Source organism: Schistocerca serialis, chromosome 2 (genome assembly GCF_023864345.2).
Source record: "Schistocerca serialis cubense isolate TAMUIC-IGC-003099 chromosome 2, iqSchSeri2.2, whole genome shotgun sequence".
Taxonomy (NCBI): domain Eukaryota; kingdom Metazoa; phylum Arthropoda; class Insecta; order Orthoptera; family Acrididae; genus Schistocerca; species Schistocerca serialis.
The window spans coordinates 435,337,613-435,355,704 of record NC_064639.1 but is presented as its reverse complement, the minus strand read 5'-3'; the positions used below and the strand labels follow the sequence as shown (position 1 = coordinate 435,355,704).

The following is an 18,092-nucleotide window of genomic DNA, read 5'->3' as shown; positions in this document are numbered from 1 at the left end:
CTTTCTTATAAGTTTCTTTGATTGTAACAGCTAACATATTTCCTCTAGAGCAGCGGCTCTCAAACTGTGGGGCACAACCTGCAGAGGTAGGGTGTGGGGTTGGGAGCGAATGGCATGCAAGGGGTGCATGGTATACTAAAAGAGGAAAAAATATTTCTTAGTAACAAACAATTATATTAATCTCTTCCTCCGAACAAACAAGGTGCCATTGATCTGTACTCAATTTCACCTGACGGTGTTATGCCAGACGCGGTCAGTGACAATGAAACTGCGGTTATATTTTTAGAGATTGGGGTGGCTGGATGACATTGGCCATCGGCAGAATCATCTGTTGTTGGTTGAACTGTGACTGTATCCTTAACTATCACACACTATGCAAGCTTTTGCTCAACCATCTCGACACCCCCTTACAGCATTTCAGACTTTGCAAGGCAAAGTATGCCTGCAATGTGAAGTGATCCCTGGTTAGTGCCAGGCTTGAAGACACAAGTCATCCAAGTCACCAGTGGCCCATCCACTGGAGGTGGGGACAGAGACAATCGAAAGATGGAAACAAGAACTAATGATGGAAACTATTTATTGCTAGGCTTCACAAAAACTGCAATCAATGGTAAAGAACATCTGCAGAGTGTAATTTGTTCAGCCATTTCAGCTGCTGATAGCCTAAAGTCTAAGAAGTTAGAGAGACATCTTGAAACCAAACAACCTGAATTAACACAAAGACAAAGCATTTTTTGTCAATAAACTGCACTGAAGTATGCACAGATGGAGCACATTCAATGACTGGATTTCATGGTGAATCACACATGAAACTTAAAGCTGTAGCTCAATACGGACACACTGTATGACACATCAGCAGATTCTGGCCGCTAAAGAACTTATCCCAACCATTCATGAAGTGCTCCTAACATTTAATATCACAATGGCAAAATCTATAAATTTAAGGCATTTTAAAGTATTATGTGAGAAGTTGGGTGCTAAACAAACTAAACTCCTGTTATTAGTAATAATCAACGGCTTTCAATTGATAAAGAACTAAAAAGAATGTTTGAACCGAGGACTGACGTATTGTATTTCTTAAAGGAGGAGAGTCGCACACTGCCAGAGTGTTTCAAGCAAGGGTGATTTTCTACTGAAAATGGCTTACCTCACTAACATTTTTGAGAAAATAAATATTCTTAACACTTCACTTCAAGGTAATCAGGCAACTGTACTATCTTGGTATGAAAAAGTAAAGGCATTCATAAAGAAATTAGAGTAGTGGCAAAACAATATGTAAAATGGCATGTTAAACATGTTCCCTGATTCAGTGTCCTGTTGGAGGACACAGGGAATCCAATACTTCCAAAAGTGAGAAAAGCCTGCCTTTGTTCTTTATTTTCATTATAGTCATGCACGTAGTTTTGGTTTCTGTTGCATAAAAGCTTTCTAAATTGAATTTAGAGAAACAGATAAGCCAAATAAAATACAAAAAAATTACTATTTTTCTTAATAAAATGGTCTGGGGTGGGGCTGACACTATTTTTCCTTGTGGAGGGGGTGGCAGGGCAGAAGAAAAATGTTTGAGAACCAGTACTCTAGAGAAATGTGTGAAAAGAATGCTCTGCAGACTTTTGGAATTTATTTGTAAAAAGTACATTCCTTCCCTATTCATAGACTGTTTATGTTACTGACATCAAAATAAAAATGCCCGTCTCTGTAACAGCCACGAGTGGGTCCCATTCCGTCAGATGTCTGCATACAGAGGAATTGTTCAAGGCCTCTTCTTTCGAAAACAAACTCCCGAGGCAATTGTAATCTTTTAAGAAAATCATGCTACATACATAACTAGATTCTGTTGTGGAGTTACAAAGAGGTGACTAAAGTCACGGCATATCTCCTAATATACCTTGTGTACAAAATATTACTGCCCTCTGTGTATGTGCATATCACTATCACACAACTTTATCACCTCAGTGTAAGGCCAGGATGCAAGTCGTAGGCAGCAACTTGATGTGGCATGGGCTCCAGAAGCTGTTGGCAGTCCCTTGCAGAAATATTGAGCCACACTGCCTCTATAGCTGTCCATAACTCCAGAAGTGTTGCCGGTGCAGGATTTTGTGCACAAAGTGACCCTTTGATTATATCCCATAAATGTTCAATGGCATTCATGTTGGGCAATCTGGATGGTCAAACCATTCACTCGTAATTGTCCAGCTCTTACCATCTGAAATCGGTCTCATCTGACCAGGCTATGGTTTTCCAGTCATCCAGGGTACAACCGATATAGTCATCTGCCCAGGAGAGGTGCTGCAGGTGATGTTATGCTGTTAGCAAAGGCACTTGTGTTTGCCACCTGCTGCCACAGCCCATTAACACCAATTTTGCTGGGCTGTCCTAATGGATACATTCATCATACATCTCATACTGATTTCTGTGTTTATTTCATGCAGTGTTGCTTGTCTGTTAGCACTGACAACTCTACCAAACACCGCTGCTCTTGGTTGTCAAGTGATGTGTCAGTCACTGCACTGTCTGTGAAGAGAGGTAATGTCTGAAATTTGGTATTCTTGGCATATTCTTGACACTGTGGATCTCAGAATACTGAATTCTTTAATGATTTCGAAACTGGAATATCCCACGTGTCTAGCTCCAACTACCATTCTGAGTTCACAGTCTTATTTCCTGTTGTGCAGTCATAATGATGTAGGAAACCTTTTCACATGAATCACCAAAGTACCAATGACAGCTCCGCCAGTGCACTGCGCTTTTATATCTTGCATAATCGGTATTACCGCCATTTATATATGGGCTTATCACTATGCCATGACTTTGTCACTTCAGTGTAAGACCAGATAATCTTGCAGAGTAGTTAGTGTCAGAAAATTTCAACACTAACCTCTTAGTAGTAAGTTGTAAGAGGCATCAGAAGATTTCATTAGGTGCACACCAAATCAATAAACATGACAAGCATTACAGATCTAAGTAAATACTTTTCTTTATTTCTTAGCTCACATGCCTATTCAAAACAGGGAATATTATTTCACAAAATTTTGGAAAACTACCACATGTCTGTAGCTTGCCACAATAATATTTTGGTACAGTGCTTTTGAATATCTGAGGTATGAGATGCAACCATAAATGAACTGGTTTTATAAATGCAAGTAGTACCTATATTCCTGTAGATCTGAATCCTTTGTACATATTTTCCACAGTCCATGTTACATTTTCCAGTAAGCAAGTTCAGACTAGTGATGCAGACCCACTTAATGTATCAATACAAACAAACAAGTAATTCAAATAATCAAAAATTTAATAACTGATGGATCAGGAATGATAAACTAAGATCTAACCGGAAGTGCTTGTATGAAGAAAGGTAAGCAGAAAAAGAAAATTCTATAAAACTAAATAGTGTATTACAAGTTTAAGATAGCTCACCTTTTGTAACATTTGATCATATTCAGCTATTATTTTTACAAGAACCTGGGTTTCCGAGAAGTCTCGTTTCATGTATGCCTCTTCAGCACAAAGTATGCGAATAGCAAGGCCAGGACCAGGAAAGGGATGTCTCATTACCAAATCAACAGGAAGACCCAGTTCTTTTCCAAGAATGCGCACCTGTTAAACATTACACAACTAATAATATTCAAATACATTTTTGTGAGCTAGAAAAAAATTTAAAATGTCACAAGATTACATGAAAATATTACTTTGTTCTGGCCTTAAAAAGGCGATTCCTTGGCAGATTGTACTTGTTCATAACAATGGTAATTATAATTAACCACCTGCAACAGCACGTAACCTATATCATCTTTTATAGTTCTACTTAGTGTTGTTCTAGAAATGTCGAGAAAGCGATAGTTTCCATCTTTCATGCTATATTCATAAAAAGAAAATAATTTAATATCCTATTGAAATCAAGGTCATCAAAAACAGAACACTAGGTCATACAGGAAAATTATATAATAAGAAATCTACTATAGAGCACTGATTGTGTCATGCTGGGTTGGGGGGGGGGGGGGGGGGGGGTTGGTTAATTTTTTTTTGTAGGCATGGGTGTACAGGGTTTTGAATTCTACTCTCCTGTACAATTCCAATGTTCTGATCGCCTCACTCTGTCTGTTCGCACATGCAGCATACAAATTTATTTTGCACAAAGGCTATACTAATAATATGACAGACGTAATACTCAAATTATATATTTAAAAAATTGAAGGCTTTTTCATACCACTATTCAAAGATCAGATGTTCAATGGTAACTGAGATTACCACATGATGTAAAGAAAAGTAATGTGATCAAATGATCTTTAACAATACATTCACTCTTGACAATAAGTACCACTGGCAATGGCTGTTCCAACACTAAGCCAAGAACATATACATATACGGCTTAGATATAATGATAAATATTATTTGATTTGCCTACAATCTCCTTATTAATTGACATACCCCGACCAATGATTGAAGCTCTTTTAGAGGATTCTATGATCAAGTATAGTGTTTAACAGAACTGTTAACTGAAATTAATTTCTTGCAACTCTTGTAAAAGTCAAAGTAATAGATTTAAAATGTTTGATGTCCAGTTGTCATTTTCTTTTTGCAGTACATTTTGTCAACTACTCTAGTTGCTTTCAGTGAATGTTGAGAGCAATTTTGTAACTCACTGTTTGGATTCCAAACAAATTGAACAAGTACACAATATCCACTGCCCTGGCAATCAGTCCTGGTGCTATTAAACAATAAAACAGTTAACAGAAATTCGGATCCAACAGAATAGCCATGGGGTGAAAACAAAGAAAAAAGGAATAAAGATTAAACAGGGAATATTAAACAGGATCAATCACTCGAATGAAATTAAAATGTCTACTACGTCGTGTGAAACAAAATCTAGGGCTCCGAAAAAGGGGGCGTACATCACATAACTTGCAAATGTGGAGGTTAAATGTTGGAAAGGTTCTAAGGATTACTGTACGAAGATGGTAACAATGCAAGCATCACACCCGATTCAAGTAATTAACTAAATCAGCTGTTGCTTAACACTGTCCCACGTGTGAGCATAAAACAATGTACGAAGATATCGGCAATGTGAAACACATGACAAATTTCTGAAATACTGAATTAAAAGACATAATTAAGATGAGAGCTATGAGTAATTCAATAAACAGTGACAGAATTAACTTTTAACAATGTAGGAAAAGACAGAGTGCTACTTATCGTGAAGAGAACACATCAAGTTGCAGACAGGCATAATTAAAAGACACTTCCATAAAACTTTCAGCCATAGCCTTCATCAGTAAAAAAGAGACACACACCATTCACACAAACAAGCAAGCACACCTCATGCACACACGACCACCACCTCCCACAGCTCGGGCCAGAATGCAACTATCACGTGGGATGCAAGCAGCAGTCTGGAGTGGGCGGGGAAGGGGAAGGGGAAGTGATAGTTATGTACACGTGGGGAGGAAGACAAACACTGTCTGGAAGATTGTGCAGGGAACAGAATGCCAACAAGCACACCATCAGGAGATTGTGGGGCAGGGAGGTAGGGAAAAAAGGAGCAAAAACAGAGAGGAGCAGGGAAAGATGGGCGGTTGCGTTGGCAGAAGGCTGCAAATAAACCTGCTGGGAGATGAGAATGGGGAGGAGATGATACAACAGAGGGGCTGGAAACTGTTGGATGGAGGGCTTGGGGACAGTATGTTACCATAGCTTGAAGTTTCGGTGGGAGGCACTGTCCCCAAGACCTACACCACAAACAGATCTCCCATACCATTTCCCCTCACCCCCAAGTACCAGCAACAAAGTGGTGTCGCCTTCATCACCCCCGACTGGAACAAATGAACCACACCCTTTGCCAGGTCTTTGATTGCCTATCACCATGCCTTGAAATAGAGGACATCCTACCTAAGATACTTCTCACTCCTAAACTGGCACTCTGTCACCCTCCCAACCTCCACAACACCCCAGTACATTCCTATGCCAGTCCCAATCCCAGCCCCTTGCCACAAGGATCATATCCCTGTGGAAGACCAAGGTGTAAAACCTGCACAGTTACCCACCCAGCACTTCCTATTCCAGTTCTGCCCCATCAGGGCTGGGCCACCTCTGAAAGAGTCTGTCTTTTAACAGCTATGCTGCTATCATTGCACAGCTTTTTATGTCAGTATGACTAACAACCACCTGCCCACCAGGATGAACAGCCACCACCAAACTGTGGCCAGGACCAAAGTAGACCACGACATGCAGCTGAACACAATACATTGATTTCAATGGCTGCTTCACTATCCAAGCCATCTGGATCCTTCCCTCCACCACCAGCTTTCTTGAACTGCACAGGTGGGAGGTATACTTACAACACAATCTCCACTCCCATAATTATCCCGACCTCAACCTATAGTAATATGCTGCCCCTACCCTCCATCCTACAGCTTCCATCCCCTCCCCCCTACTATCTCCTCCCCAGTCTTATTTCCCAACACGTTTATTTGCAGCCCTCTGCCAATGCATCCGTCCACCTTTCCTTGCTCCTCTCCTATTTTCCTCCAGTTTTCCCCCACCTGCCTGCCCAACAACTTCTTTATGCTGCACCTGTTGGCATTTTAGTCCCTGCACAATCCACCAGAGAGCATTCATCTCTCCCCCAACTGGAAAATACTATCCCTCCCCCTCACCGGCACCTCCAGACTGCTTCTAGCATTAAACGTAATAGCTGCATTCTGACCTGAGATATTGGAGTTTGCAGTTGTGTGCACATGAGGCGTGCTTGTGTGTGTGTGTGTGTGTGTGTGTGTGTGTGTGTGTGTGTGTGTGTGTGTGTGTGTGTGTGCGTGTGCGTGTGCGTGTGCGTGTGCGTGTGCGTGTGCGCGTGTGTGTGTGTGTGTGTGTGTGTGTGCGTGTGTGTGTGTGTGCGTGTGTGTGTGCGTGTGTGTTCACTGATGAAGGCTGTGGCCGAAAGCTTTATGTAAGTGTCTTTTAATCGTACCAATGTGCAACTTAACATTTCTCCTTTATGGTAAGCAGCAATCTCTTTTCCTACAGTGTTGACATTTCTACCTACAGTTAGCTTTTGTAATGTATGGAATTCAGCACCCTGTTTATTTAAACCACAGTTGTAAACTTCAATTCTCTCTCTCTCTCTCTCTCTCTGTCTATAAATAAATGCATGTCAAGAGATTATTAGTGAAAGGTTTTGTCTTTCGGCATTTCGTCGCCCCCCTCCCCCCCCTTTCTTTTCATTCCCCTTCTATTGGGTTTGAATTTCTTTTTTTTTATCATCTTATGGCACCAAGACACAATTGATAGAGTGGTGCACAGTGTGTACTGTACAGTCTGGTTGTGTTCCAAACAGCAAGCAATGTAATTTGCACTTGACATCTGATAAAGACAACTGTTGAGGCGTGTGGCCAAGCGGTTCTGGCCAGTCTGGAACCGCGCGACTGCTACAGTCGCAGGTTTGAATCCTGCCTCAGGCATGGATGTGTGTGATGTCCTTAGGTTGGTTAGGTTTAAGTAGTTCTGAGTTCTAGGGGGCTGATGACCTCAGATGTTAAGTCCCATAGTGCTCAGAGCCATTTGAAATCAACTGTTGAAGCAAACATCTAAATAGGCGGCTCAAGGTCATGCTCGCTGCGTGATGTCTTCATAAGCAAAGCACTGTGATTTGTCCATTTGACAGCTTTGTGCCACATACACTGTAGCAGTGAAGGGATTGATACTACTGTATGTTCAGCACTCCCGTGTGGTATCATGTGTTCACATGAGGTTTCACTATTCCATGAAAAGGTGCACTGACCTGTTTTTAGTAGCGAGCATAAAGGGTGAAAAAGACACTTGAAAATGAACTAAAATGTCATATGAAACATGTTGTTGTTGTTGTGGTCTTCAGTCCTGCGACTGGTTTGATGCAGCTCTCCATGCTACTCTATCCTGTGCAAGCTTCTTCATCTCCCAGTACCTACTGCAACCTACATCCTTCTGAATCTGCTTAGTGTATTCATCTCTTGGTCTCCCTCCACAATTTTTACCCTCCACTGCCCTCCAATACTAAATTGGTGATCCCTCGATGTCTCAGAACATATCCTACAAACCGATCCCTTCTTCTAGTCAAGTTGTGCCACAAGCTCCTCTTCTCCCCAATTCTATTCAATACCTCCTCATTAGTTATGTGATCTACCCATCTAACCTTCAGCATTCTTCTGTAGCACCACATTTCAAAAGCTTCTATTCTCTTCTCGTCTAAACTATTTATTGTCCACATTCTACTTCCATACATGGCTACCCTCCATACAAATACTTTCAGAAACAACTTCCTGACATTTAAATCTATACTCGATGTTAACAAATTTCTCGTCTTCAGAAACGCTTTCCTTGCCATTGCCAGTCTACATTTTATATCCTCTCTACTTCAACCATCATCAGTTATTTTGCTCCCCAAGCAAAACTCCTCTACTACTTTCAGTGTCTCATTTCCTAATCTAATTCCCTCAGCATCACCCGACTTAATTAGACTACATTCCATTATCCTTGTTTTGCTTTTGTTGATGTTCATCTTATATCCTCCTTTCAAGACGCTATCAATTCCATTCAACTGCTCTTCCAAGTCCTTTGCTGTCTCTGACAGAATTACAATGTCATCGGCGAACCTCAAAGTTTTTATTTCTTCTCCATGGATTTTAATACCTACTCCGAATTTTTCTTTTGTTTCCTTTACTGCTTGCTCAATATACAGATTGAATAACATCGGGGAGAGGCTACAACCCTGTCTTCCTCCCTTCCCAACAACTGCTTCCCTTTCATGTCCCTTGACTCTTATAACTGCCATCTGGTTTCTGTACAAATTGTAAATAGCCTTTCACTCCCTGTATTTTACCCTTGCCACCTTTAGAGTTTGAAAGAGAGTATTCCAGTCAACATTGTCAAAAGCTTTCTCTAAGTCTACAAATGCTAGAAACATAGGTTTGCCTTTCCTTAATCTTTCTTCTAAGATAAGTCGTAAGGTCAGTATTGCCTCACGTGTTCCAGTATTTCTATGGAATCCAAACTGATCTTCCCTGAGGTCGGCTTCTACTAGTTTTTCCATTCGTCTGTAAAGAATTCGTGTTAGTATTTTGCAGCTGTGGCTTATTAAACTGATTGTTCGGTAATTTTCACATCTGTCAACACCTGCTTTCTTTGGGATTGGAATTATTATATTCTTCTTGAAGTCTGAGGGTATTTCGCCTGTTTCATACATCTTGCTCACCAGATGGTAGAGTTTTGTCAGGACTGGCTCTCCCAAAGCCGTCAGTAGTTCCAATGGAATGTTGTCTACTCCTGGGGCCTTGTTTCGACTCAGGTCTTTCAGTGCTCTGTCAAACTCTTCACGCAGTATCGTATCTCCCATTTCATCTTCATCTACATCCTCTTCCATTTCCATAATATTGTCCTCAAGTACATCACCCTTGTATAAACCTTCTATATACTCCTTCCACCTTTCTGCTTTCCCTTCTTTGCTTAGAACTGGGTTTCCACCTGAGCTTTTTATGTTCATACAAGTGTTTCTCTTATCTCCAAAGGTCTCTTTAATTTTCCTGTTGGCAGTATCTATCTTACCCCTAGTGAGATAAGCCTCTACATCCTTACATTTGTCCTCTAGCCATACCTGCTTAGCCATTTTGCACTTCCCGTCGATCTCATTTTTGAGACGTTTGTATTCCTTTTTGCCTGATTCATTTACTGCATTTTTATATTTTCTCCTTTCATCAATTAAATTCAATATTTCTTCTGTTACCCAAGGATTTCTTCTAGCCCTCGTCTTTTTACCTACTTGATCCTCTCCTGCCTTCACTACTTCATCTCTCAAAGCTACCCACTCTTCTTCTACTGTATTTCTTTCCCCCATTCCTGTCAATTGTTCCCTTATGCTCTGTACAACCTCTGGTTCTTTCAGTTTATCCAGGTCCCATCTCCTTAAATTCCCACCTTTTTGCAGTTTCTTCAGTTTTAATTTACAGGTCATAACCAATAGATTGTGGTCAGAGTCCACATCGACCCCTGGAAATGTCTTACAATTTAAAACCTGGTTCCTAAATCTCTGTCTTACCATTATATAATCTATCTGATACCTTTTAGTATCTCCAGGGTTCTTCCATGTATACAACCTTCTTTCATGATTCTTAAACCAAGTGTTAGCTATGATTAAGTTGTGCTCTGTGCAAAATTCTACCAGGCGGCTTCCTCTATCATTTCTTAGCCCCAATCCATATCCACTATCCTTCTCTCCCTTTTCCTACTACCGACTTCCAGTCACCCATGACTATTAAATTTTCGTCACCCTTCACTATCTGAATAATTTCTTTTATTTCATCATACATTTCTTCAATTTCTTCGTCATCTGCAGAGCTAGTTGGCATATAAACTTGTACTACTGTAGTAGGTGTGGGCTTCGTATCTATCGTGGCCACAATAATGCGTTCACTATGGTGTTTGTAGTAGCTTACCTGCATTCCTGTTTTCCTATTCATTATTAAACCTACTCCTGCATTACCCCTATTTGATTTTGTGTTTATAACCCTGTAGGCACCTGACCAGAAGTCTTGTTCCTCCTGCCACCGAACTTCACTAATTCCTACTATATCTAACTTTAACCTATCCATTTCCCTTTTTAAATTTTCTAACCTACCTGCCCGATTAAGCGATCTGACATTCCACGCTCCGATCCATAGAACGCCAGTTTTCTTTCTCCTGATAACGACATCCTCTTGAGTAGTCCCCACCCGGAGATCCGAATGGGGGACCATTTTACCTCCGGAATATTTTACGCAAGAGGACGCCATCATCATTTAATCATACAGTAAATCTGCATGCCCTCGGGAAAAATTAAGGCCGTAGTTTCTCCTTGCTTTCAGCCATTCGCAGTACCAGCTCAGCAAGGCCGTTTTGGTTAATGTTACAAGGCCAGATCAGTCAATCATCCAGACTATTGCCCTTGCAACTACTGAAAAGGCTGCTGCCCCTCTTCAGGAACCACACGTTTGTCTGGCCTCTCAACAGATACCCCTCCGTTGTGGTTGCACCTACAGTACAGCTATCTGTATCGCTGAGGCACACAAGCCTCCCCACCAACAGCAAGGTCCATGGTTCATGGGGGGGGAGGATATGAAACATATTGAAGCTTCTTTTTTTTTTTTTTTTTTTTACATATTGAAGCTTTTTTTCTTTTACTGCTGTGGACAACAATGAAGAAACCAGGTATAATATATCTTTTGTGCAAATACATAAACTGATAGCAATACTTGTGGTATTTTGGAATCGACTGTATGCTGTATTAACAGCCCCATAACATCGGCAGAATCTCCAGATGTAACCACGTATTTTGACTTCCAAGAAAGGTATATAAATGAGAGCAGAAATATACACCATTTGAAAATTTTAACCGAACGTTAGTGCGCAGAATTGCAATATTTCATTATTATGGCAGAGGAAAGAAATCCAGTGGCTAGAAGAATACCAAATGATCTCTGGGAAAAAATTAATTATTCTGGCTGAGTGATCTTTGTTGTTCATCTGCTTAACTCACTTAATTTTCAATTCTGAAGGTGTAATGATGGACAAAATTTTTTAAGCAAATGCAGAGATATTGCAGCAGCAAGACTGAAGGTTTTGCATACAATGCACTTATTGGGTGCTGAGGAGAACAGGCCTGTAGTATCCTTACAAGGTGAGGCCACATTTGGATCATGCATTTACTTCCAACTTTGTACACTCTTAATAGTCCATTACCACAACACAATGTGGAAGTAATAAGGCAGACTACATACGTGATTCTGAGATAATTGAAAGAGAAGTTTTACGTGTCAGTGATGTATCTGTACGTTGCAAACCTGAACACGGGCTGGCGGCAATCCATAATCGGTGGACCACTGGATCATGGGCTTCCTGCACCCCAACCCCTCCCCATCAGTCATATTATTTCATATATATTACATCTGAAAGGTAATGTGATGAAAAGATATGTGTATTTACATGAACTTTCTTTGAATTTCCAATGCTATTTGACTGTTAATTAATTTTTATTATTATAACAAATATTATGAGACTTTTATTTCTATAGACACATTAAAAACTTTATCAAGCACCTTCAAACTTGTACATATTTGGCTAACAACGAATGAGAAATTGCTTTCATGAAGCTGCTACTGAAGTATTTTTGATCATACATCACTGATTTTTAGCAGCAATATTTATGAAAATTTTGCATTATGTGTGGTTTGCATCTAAATTTTTGGAAGAAAGAGAAGTTTTTCCAAATGTCAATGGGTTTTGTTTTTCCTTAGAAATCTGAAGATTCCTTCTGCATGACAGCAAACTGCATTCATCTGATGTACTAGCTGTCATTTCAATTTTTGTTTTCTGTGTCTGTATGAAAAATATAATTGTGAAACTTGTAATGTTGTAAATTACTCTCATATTCTGGCATACTGTATATTATTATATGATTGAATCAAGTTATTTACACCTTTATTTATAGTCTTGAATTGGGTTTTCCAAGACTGTCCCTCGCCCTTAAAACTTGTGTCTGCAGATCAAAACATCCAGGTGCAAAAGAAGTTCTCTGTACCTGTCCCAACTTAAGGTATAAGAGATTTCGGAAATCACAACAGGGTTACATTTCCAGAAAAACTTCATGTGTTTGGTCATTTATTTGTTGATAATTATACATATACTAGTTGTGATTATAAAATTTAGCAAACAACCAAATGACATTGCAAAATCAATAAAAGTTCATGCAAATACATGTGTCTTTTCATCATATTACCTTTCAAATGTAACATACCGGTATATGAAACAACACAACTATTGTTGAGGAGGGGAAAAGAACACCCATGAGCAAGACTACTCAGCAATCCACATGACAACTGCCATCTCAAACTCAGGGTCATAATTTACTGGTACATCAAAGATGCGTAAAACTTCTCTTGTGATTTTCTCAAAATTACGTCAGTAGTATGAGTCATTACCTGCAACTTATGTCGTACCAATGGACTACCAAAAGAGTACAATGGCTGAAGCCAATCTGTGATTCAAATATCATGGCCTCCCCTTTTGGATGAAACTTGGATTCCTCAAAACCATATGAACAGAACATCAGTCTTTTTTTCAGTACCTGTAGTTACTTTTCTACAACTTATATCGGCATTTTGTGTAATGGGTGCAATGATAAGGCATCGGTGATAGCTGCAAATAAAAGTTTTTAGGGTATTAGGGAATATTCTTGGTCTTACTAATGCGAGCTGTCAGAATAAAAATCCTGGTGGTGGCACACAAGTACTCCCATGTTGCCATGCACAGATTCGATCACAAACAAATCTGCATTCATAGGTGACAAAATACAATAATGATATCTTATATGTTTCCAAAATTAATTTTACAGTTTCCTTACTGATTTTCTCGCTGGAAGTTTCTACAAGGTCCAACAGAATGCAAATTCATCAATTGCGAAATTTTTCATTACACTAGTGGAACAGGTAAAAGCAAAACACTGTTATTATGATTTCTAGTGAAATAATCAATATTCCCATTAATTCACAATGCTTTATGTGATTTACTGCTGATAACAGAATTCAAAATATCCACGGGTATGCTGCCGGTCTATAGTGTCCAACGGGCACAATATTTCGGCGATCAAACATGTCGCCATCATCAGGTGAACTGACGGACTGAGCTCCTGTGAACGTGCCGGCACGGAGATCCGTACGCTATGGCTGCTCAGAGGGAACTGGGTTCGGTCGCGGCGGCGGCCGATTTAAATACCCTCCGCCAGCGGCGCGCTCCCTCCGCCGTCCGCACCCAGCGCCACGGTCGCGCGGTGGAACAGATTGCGACGGCGTCTGAGATGACGTCGGTGTGATAGCTCTGTCCGCCGTGATCGTCACAACTATACGTCTGCTCGATTTACTCTTGATTAACCCGATCGCTGGTTCCCAAGCCTTGCTAAGATTATAGCCACAGTCACGGTTTATGAGGTCGTCATTGGTGCGAATTTCGATGGCCTCTCTAACAACGCTGTCCCAGTATCTCGACGTCTGTACCAGAATCCTCGTGCGGTCATACTCCATGGCGTGATTTTCCGACAAACAATGTTCAGCGACCGCCGACTTGCTCGGATACATCAGTCGAGTGTGCCTCTGGTGTTCACGGCATCGATCCTCGACGGTACGCATCGTCTGACCAATATACGACTTGCCACATTGACACGGAATCTGGTACACGCCGGCCTTCCTCAAACCGAGGTCATCTTTGGCGCTCCCCACCAGTGCACGAGTTTTATTTGGAGGACAAAACACAGTTCCGACCCGGTGTTTCTTCAGAATGCGGGCGATTTTCCCCGAGAGTGCGCCTGTGTATGGAATAAATGCAGTGCCTACCTCCTCCCTCGTGACTTCATCCATCTCAACAGGTTGTGCTGCAGTGGTTGGGCGGAGAGCACGTTGAATCTGCCACTCTGAGTACCCATTTTTTCGAAATACAGTTCTCAGATGTTCCAATTCCTGGGGTAGACTCTCCGCCCAACCACTGCAGCACAACCTGTTGAGATGGATGAAGTCACGAGGGAGGAGGTAGGCACTTCATTTATTCCATACACAGGCGCACTCTCGGGGAAAATCGCCCGCATTCTGAAGAAACACCGGGTCGGAACTGTGTTTTGTCCTCCAAATAAAACTCGTGCACTGGTGGGGAGCGCCAAAGATGACCTCGGTTTGAGGAAGGCCGGCGTGTACCAGATTCTGTGTCAATGTGGCAAGTCGTATATTGGTCAGACGATGCGTACCGTCGAGGATCGATGCCATGAACACCAGAGGCACACTCGACTGATGTATCCGAGCAAGTCGGCGGTCGCTGAACATTGTTTGTCGGAAAATCACGCCATGGAGTATGACCGCACGAGGATTCTGGTACAGACGTCGAGATACTGGGACAGCGTTGTTAGAGAGGCCATCGAAATTCGCACCAATGACGACCTCATAAACCGTGACTGTGGCTATAATCTTAGCAAGGCTTGGGAACCAGCGATCGGGTTAATCAAGAGTAAATCGAGCAGACGTATAGTTGTGATGATCACGGCGGACAGAGCCATCACACCGACGTCATCTCAGACGCCGTCGCAATCTGTTCCACCGCGCGACCGTGGCACTGGGTGCGGACGGCGGAGGGAGCGCGCCGCGGGCGGAGGGTATTTAAATCGGCCGCCGCCGCGACCGAACCCAGTTCTCTCTGAGCAGCCATAGCGTACGGATCTCCGTGCCGGCACGTTCACAGGAGCTCAGTCCGTCAGTTCACCTGATGATGGCGACATGTTTGATCGCCGAAATATTGTGCCCGTTGGACACTATAGACCGGCAGCATACCCGTGGATATTTTGATTATCAAATACGCCGGGAGAAACTCAAGAATCACACCGTACACCTTTACGGGGAGGAGATGTATCGCAGCATGAAGAAATTTGAAAAGTTGCGCCACCGTAGATGTCGTTTGCTAAGTACTCTTGCCTTTCTAAAGAGATGTCGTTCCGAGAATGTTGTTCCAAATTTTGCTAAGGTTACGCATCACATCGATTCTGCAGCAGCTAAGAGAATCAAGAAACGAGCCAGCCTCGCATTGGTACGTGAGAGAGTGCAATTCACCCGCCGGAGCCTTGAGTTTATCTCACAGGAATTACTCAAACTACATTTGCAACTGGCTAGTAAGTTCACTTCTGGTTCCTGGGATTGGATTGATGGTGTCACCTGGGTGTCAGCTGATTCCCCCCATAAGAAGGCTACAGGACGTCAAACAGCTAAGTTCTCACGTCTCCTTGACAAACCATCCCTGCAGGTTCCGTGCAAGACTGTCATGAATTTGAGTGGCATGGTGTTGAGTGATGATGCGGTCTCAGTTTTGCAGAAAGGTCTCAACTTCGCTCCCACCCCCAAGTTCACTCCGGTCGCAGAAATTGCTAGTGCTGTTGAACAGGTTGCAGCTCGACTTCCGCCAGAATCAGCCGAGGAAATACATCGTGAAACTTGTCGTGCGTTGACGAAATCCAAGCCGATGAAGTCAAATATCAGCAGTAAAGAGAGGGCGGCCATTCGTGATCTGAGGGAGCGCTCTGAAATTGTTGTCTTACCGGCTGACAAAGGCAATGCTACAGTTGTTGTCTCCCATAAGGACTACACTGATAAGATGCAGAGCCTGCTAAATGACGATTCCTACCGGAAGATCAGCGTTGACCCTACAAAGAAGGTGGAGAACAAGACGAGGGCGCTTCTCAAGGACGCAGATTTACCGGAGGGTGACGCTAAGAAATTGTTACCCCAAGGTCCGGTACCGCCTAGACTATATGGACTCCCGAAGGTTCACAAAGAGGGGGTACCATTACGTCCCATTGTCAGTAACATCAGGGCACCTACATATTTGTTGGCCAAATACCTGACGGGAATATTAAGTCCTTATGTGGGTAAATGCCCTCATCACATCCGTAATTCCGTGGATTTTGTTAAACGCCTTGATAGCTTCAGGTTGGATGAGTCAGATATCATGGTGAGTTTTGACGTCGTTTCCTTGTTTACGAGGGTACCCCTGCGAGAGTCACTAGAATTGATTAGTCAGAAGTTTGACGAGAAGACCACTGAACTTTTTAGGCATGTCTTGACTTCCACGTATTTTCTTTTTAATGGAGAATACTACGAACAAACGGAGGGAGTCGCCATGGGTAGTCCACTCTCACCGGTGGTAGTGAATTTGTACATGGAGAACTTCGAGGAGGAAGCCCTGTCGTCATCCGTATGGAAACCTACTTGCTTTTTCCGTTACGTGATCGACACGTTCGTCATCTGGCCACATGGTATGGATAATCTCCTTGACTTCCTTACACATCTAAACTCCATACACCCCAACATCAAATTCACTATGGAGACTGAAACGGAGGGTAAATTACCTTTCCTTGACGTCTTGGTCAAGAGAAGGGCTGACGGCACCCTAGGTCATGGGGTGTATCGGAAGGCTACGCACACTGATCTGTATTTGCATGCAGACAGCTGCCACCACCCTTCACAGAGGAATGGGGTACTTAAAACTCTAGTACATAGGGCGCGCACTATCTCTAACGCAGAGAGTCTACCCCAAGAATTGGAACATCTGAGAACTGTATTTCGAAAAAATGAGTACTCAGAGTGGCAGATTCAACGTGCTCTCCGCCCAACCACTGCAGCACAACCTGTTGAGATGGATGAAGTCACGAGGGAGGAGGTAGGCACTGCATTTATTCCATACACAGGCGCACTCTCGGGGAAAATCGCCCGCATTCTGAAGAAACACCGGGTCGGAACTGTGTTTTGTCCTCCAAATAAAACTCGTGCACTGGTGGGGAGCGCCAAAGATGACCTCGGTTTGAGGAAGGCCGGCGTGTACCAGATTCCGTGTCAATGTGGCAAGTCGTATATTGGTCAGACGATGCGTACCGTCGAGGATCGATGCCGTGAACACCAGAGGCACACTCGACTGATGTATCCGAGCAAGTCGGCGGTCGCTGAACATTGTTTGTCGGAAAATCACGCCATGGAGTATGACCGCACGAGGATTCTGGTACAGACGTCGAGATACTGGGACAGCGTTGTTAGAGAGGCCATCGAAATTCGCACCAATGACGACCTCATAAACCGTGACTGTGGCTATAATCTTAGCAAGGCTTGGGAACCAGCGATCGGGTTAATCAAGAGTAAATCGAGCAGACGTATAGTTGTGACGATCACGGCGGACAGAGCCATCACACCGACGTCATCTCAGACGCCGTCGCAATCTGTTCCACCGCGCGACCGTGGCACTGGGTGCGGACGGCGGAGGGAGCGCGCCGCGGGTGGAGGGTATTTAAATCGGCCGCCGCCGCGACCGAACCCAGTTCCCTCTGAGCAGCCATAGCGTACGGATCTCCGTGCCGGCACGTTCACAGGAGCTCAGTCCGTCAGTTCACCTGATGATGGCGACATGTTTGATCGCCGAAATATTGTGCCCGTTGGACACTATAGACCGGCAGCATACCCGTGGATATTTTGATTATCAAATACGCCGGGAGAAACTCAAGAATCGATAACAGA

At 42.7% G+C, this 18,092-nt stretch overlaps 1 protein-coding gene across 9 annotated transcripts in view; it reads right to left on the bottom strand.

Annotated features, from left to right (window-relative positions):
- The window catches only part of LOC126457297 (GMP synthase [glutamine-hydrolyzing]), a 178,771-nt gene that overhangs the window by 42,781 nt on the left and 117,898 nt on the right, over positions 1-18,092 (bottom strand). For all 9 annotated transcript variants that reach the window (XM_050093475.1, XM_050093474.1, XM_050093476.1 and 6 more), the window contains one exon: positions 3,418-3,597. In XM_050093475.1, the coding sequence (XP_049949432.1) occupies positions 3,418-3,597 (180 nt within the window). The remainder of the gene's footprint in view (positions 1-3,417; positions 3,598-18,092) is intronic.